This window comes from Acanthisitta chloris, unplaced genomic scaffold (genome assembly GCF_000695815.1).
Source record: "Acanthisitta chloris isolate BGI_N310 unplaced genomic scaffold, ASM69581v1 scaffold8302, whole genome shotgun sequence".
Taxonomy (NCBI): domain Eukaryota; kingdom Metazoa; phylum Chordata; class Aves; order Passeriformes; family Acanthisittidae; genus Acanthisitta; species Acanthisitta chloris.
The window spans coordinates 2915-5855 of NW_008662144.1; the positions used below are offsets into that span (position 1 = coordinate 2915).

At 42.3% G+C, this 2941-nt stretch overlaps 1 protein-coding gene across 1 annotated transcript in view; it reads right to left on the reverse strand.

The window, feature by feature from the left end:
• Nucleotides 1-1879: 1879 nt before the first annotated feature.
• IGF1R (insulin-like growth factor 1 receptor) overlaps nucleotides 1880-2941 on the reverse strand; it is a gene marked incomplete at its 5' end in the record, with an annotated part of 139924 nt that continues 138862 nt past the window's right edge. The window contains one exon of the mRNA XM_009070489.1: nucleotides 1880-2753. Coding sequence (XP_009068737.1) covers nucleotides 2387-2753 — 367 coding nt within the window. The remainder of the gene's footprint in view (nucleotides 2754-2941) is intronic.

The window sequence follows — 2941 nt, forward strand, 5'->3', positions numbered from 1 at the left end:
CAACACTTCACTGTCTGCCAGCCAAGGCGCTGGGCCCGGCTCCGTGCTTTGCACCCAGCCCCATGGAAATGGTGTGGTGGCTTCCGTTTGGTTGGTGCTTGGTGTTTTCACCAGGGGTGTGAAGTGCAGCCCAGGTGCTCTCCGTGGGCTTCCCTCCAGGAGGGCTTCCCCATCAGGGAGGTGAAGAGCTGGGCTTGGCTGGAGCCAGGTGTTCAATGGCCACCCTAGGAATGCCTGGCATCACCAGCTGCAACTGGCATAGCTCTTGTTCACAGGGTGGAAGGGTTGAAATAAGTCTTTTTTTTTTTAATAAAAAAAAAATCAGTGACCCAAAAGCCTGGTGTCTGCTGTTGTACCCAACAAATCATTAACAAAAAGTAGATGTGTGTGTGTGTGTGGGGGGAGTGTGTGGGGATGGGTGGGTGGATGTGTGCCACGACCAAAACAAGCAGGGAGGGAAGGAGGGGTAGGACCCTTGTACAACAATTAATATAAACACTGAACAAGAATGTACTAAATATTTAACCTTTTGTTTCTGACCTGAGTTTGTATCATGCCTTGCACTGTAAGAGACTCATATGCTGTCTGGGCAGAGGTTAGAGGGAAGGAAGGAAAACCAGGGTTTAAAATCATCACACCACAGCACTACCAGAGTGTTCCCGTGCAGGGTGTCCCTTCTTTCTCCACATCCCCCTCAAGAGCCCTGTAGCCCACACAGCCAAGATGTTGTAAAACAACTAATGGGAAAAGGAAAAATAAAAATTTAAAAAAAAAAAAAAAAGAGGAAATGTATTTATAAAAAGGCATTAAACAGTTCATGGCAAATCATATGAAAGGTCTCAGTTACTGGGGAAGGAGGAAGTAAAAGTTACACACTATAGTACAAAGCATAAGAAAATTTGTTGAAGTGGAAGGGAAGGGAAGGAGGGCAGACCTGAAGGTTTTCATAGATTAAATCCACAAAGATAAAGAACAAAAAAAATAGCAGCTTTTTTCTGTACAGACATATAGATGAGTATCTGAACCGTAAAAAAGTTATAAAAGTGACACAAAAGACAATGTGTATGCAAATGATCCAATGGTCTAACATAGAACTGCAAGACCCTTCGAGAAGTCTTAATAATAAAGAGAAAAGGTCAACAAAGCATCATATACTTGAATCCGGTTACTGCTTTTTTTTGTCTTCTCCAATTTATGTTTCTAGGTGTGTTTCCTTGCAAGCCTGTGAGGGAAGGCTGCAGCGATGGAGATCTCAGCCGTTTATTTCAGGTTTGTCAGAATTCATTTTTGGCGTGCGGTTGACTTTTGTTTTTTGTACGAAATGCACAGGTTTGTTTAGCTCACCACTGCCAGTTTTGTCCAGAATTCATTGGGATGGGGACAGGGGTGGAGGGAGGGCTGGTTCTTTACCCCATCCCTTTTATCTTCTCCATCACAAGAAAATAAAAATAAAAATCACATTTTGTCCAGTTTTGAAAAAAAAAAAAAGCTCTAGACAATTTGATTTATTTTTTTTTAGTTTTTTTTTCTTTTTAAATACCAGTGCATGATTGAATAGTATTGGTCAGGATCTCTTTTGAACAGAGCAGTTGATTACTGTGCTCCTTCCATGCCTACAAAAAAAAAAAACAAAAAAAAAAGAAAGAAAAAGAAAAAAAAACCAAAGAGTTCTTTTTTTTTTTTTTTTGGCAAAATTTGGCAGCGTTGAAAATGGTTAACAACCTTGGACGAATGATGGCCCTTTTTTATTCTTTTACATGTTCCTAAAAAGATTAAAGAGCAACATTAAAAATCCAGTCTTTTTTAGTTTTGTCTTTTTTTGTGTGGTTTTTTTCTTTTTTGTTTGTATTTTTTTGTCTGTTTGTTTTTGTTTTTTTTTATAAAGACCTACAGTGTTAGGCAGGTGCTTGCAGGGGTACTGGGAACCACCTGGCCTGCGATATCTTTGATCTGATAAAAGTGCTGTACGGTTGAACTTGCACGCAGATATGTTTCCCATTATGAAGCAAAGAGAGAGACAGAGAGAAAGAGAAAGAAGAGAGAGGAGAGAGAGAAAGAGAAGAGAGAGACATCAGATCTCAAGTTTTCTGTTGCTATTAAGTGTTAACATTAAGAGTTTTAAAAGGCCAACTGTGTGCCCCATGACTGGAGTCCTTGACTGAAACAAACATCTGCTTTGCATATTGAAGAAAAAAAAAAAAAAAAAAAAGAAAAATACGGTAACTTGTTTACTGAAAAAAGGGTTCTCCCAAGTGCAGCTATGGCAGTTCTGAAGATCCACTGAGGTACAGTAGGCTTTTGAATATATTGTGATTTTCTTTCTTTCTTTCTTCCCCCAATGCCTGTGTTTCTCTGGGTTTTGTTTGTGAGACTCTGGCTCTAAGGATCAGCAGGCCGACGACTGGGGCAGCGGCAAGGCCCTCTCGTTCTTGCGCCCCCCGTTCATGTGTGCGTACGGCTGGCGCTCCTCGAAGCTGGCCCGGAGCACCACCACGCCGGGGCCGTTCTCGGCCTTGTGTCCTGAGTGCTTGTCAGTGGGTTGGAGGGTGGAGGAGGGATCTAAAGGAATGCTCTCCATGTTCTCAGTCTCCAGGTCAAGCTCCTCTGTGTCCGGAGGCTTGTTCTCCTCACTGTAGAAGAAGGAGACCTCTTTGAAGGCTGGGTCCAGCTCGTCTTTGATGCTACCGATGATCTCCAGGAAGGAGGGTCTCATCTTGGGGTTGTACTGCCAGCACATGCGCATCAGCTCAAACCTGGGCAGGGAACACACAGGAGGAACATTTACTGAGGTGTTTTATGAGCCATGACTGGATTGGACCACATGTTTCAGAGTATCGTTGCATTCTGATGGGAGGCAAAGTGACAGAACTTTTACAGGCCAAGATCTTTGTGTCACATTTCAATTTTGTAAAATCATATAATTTTAGAGGTTGGAATGGAC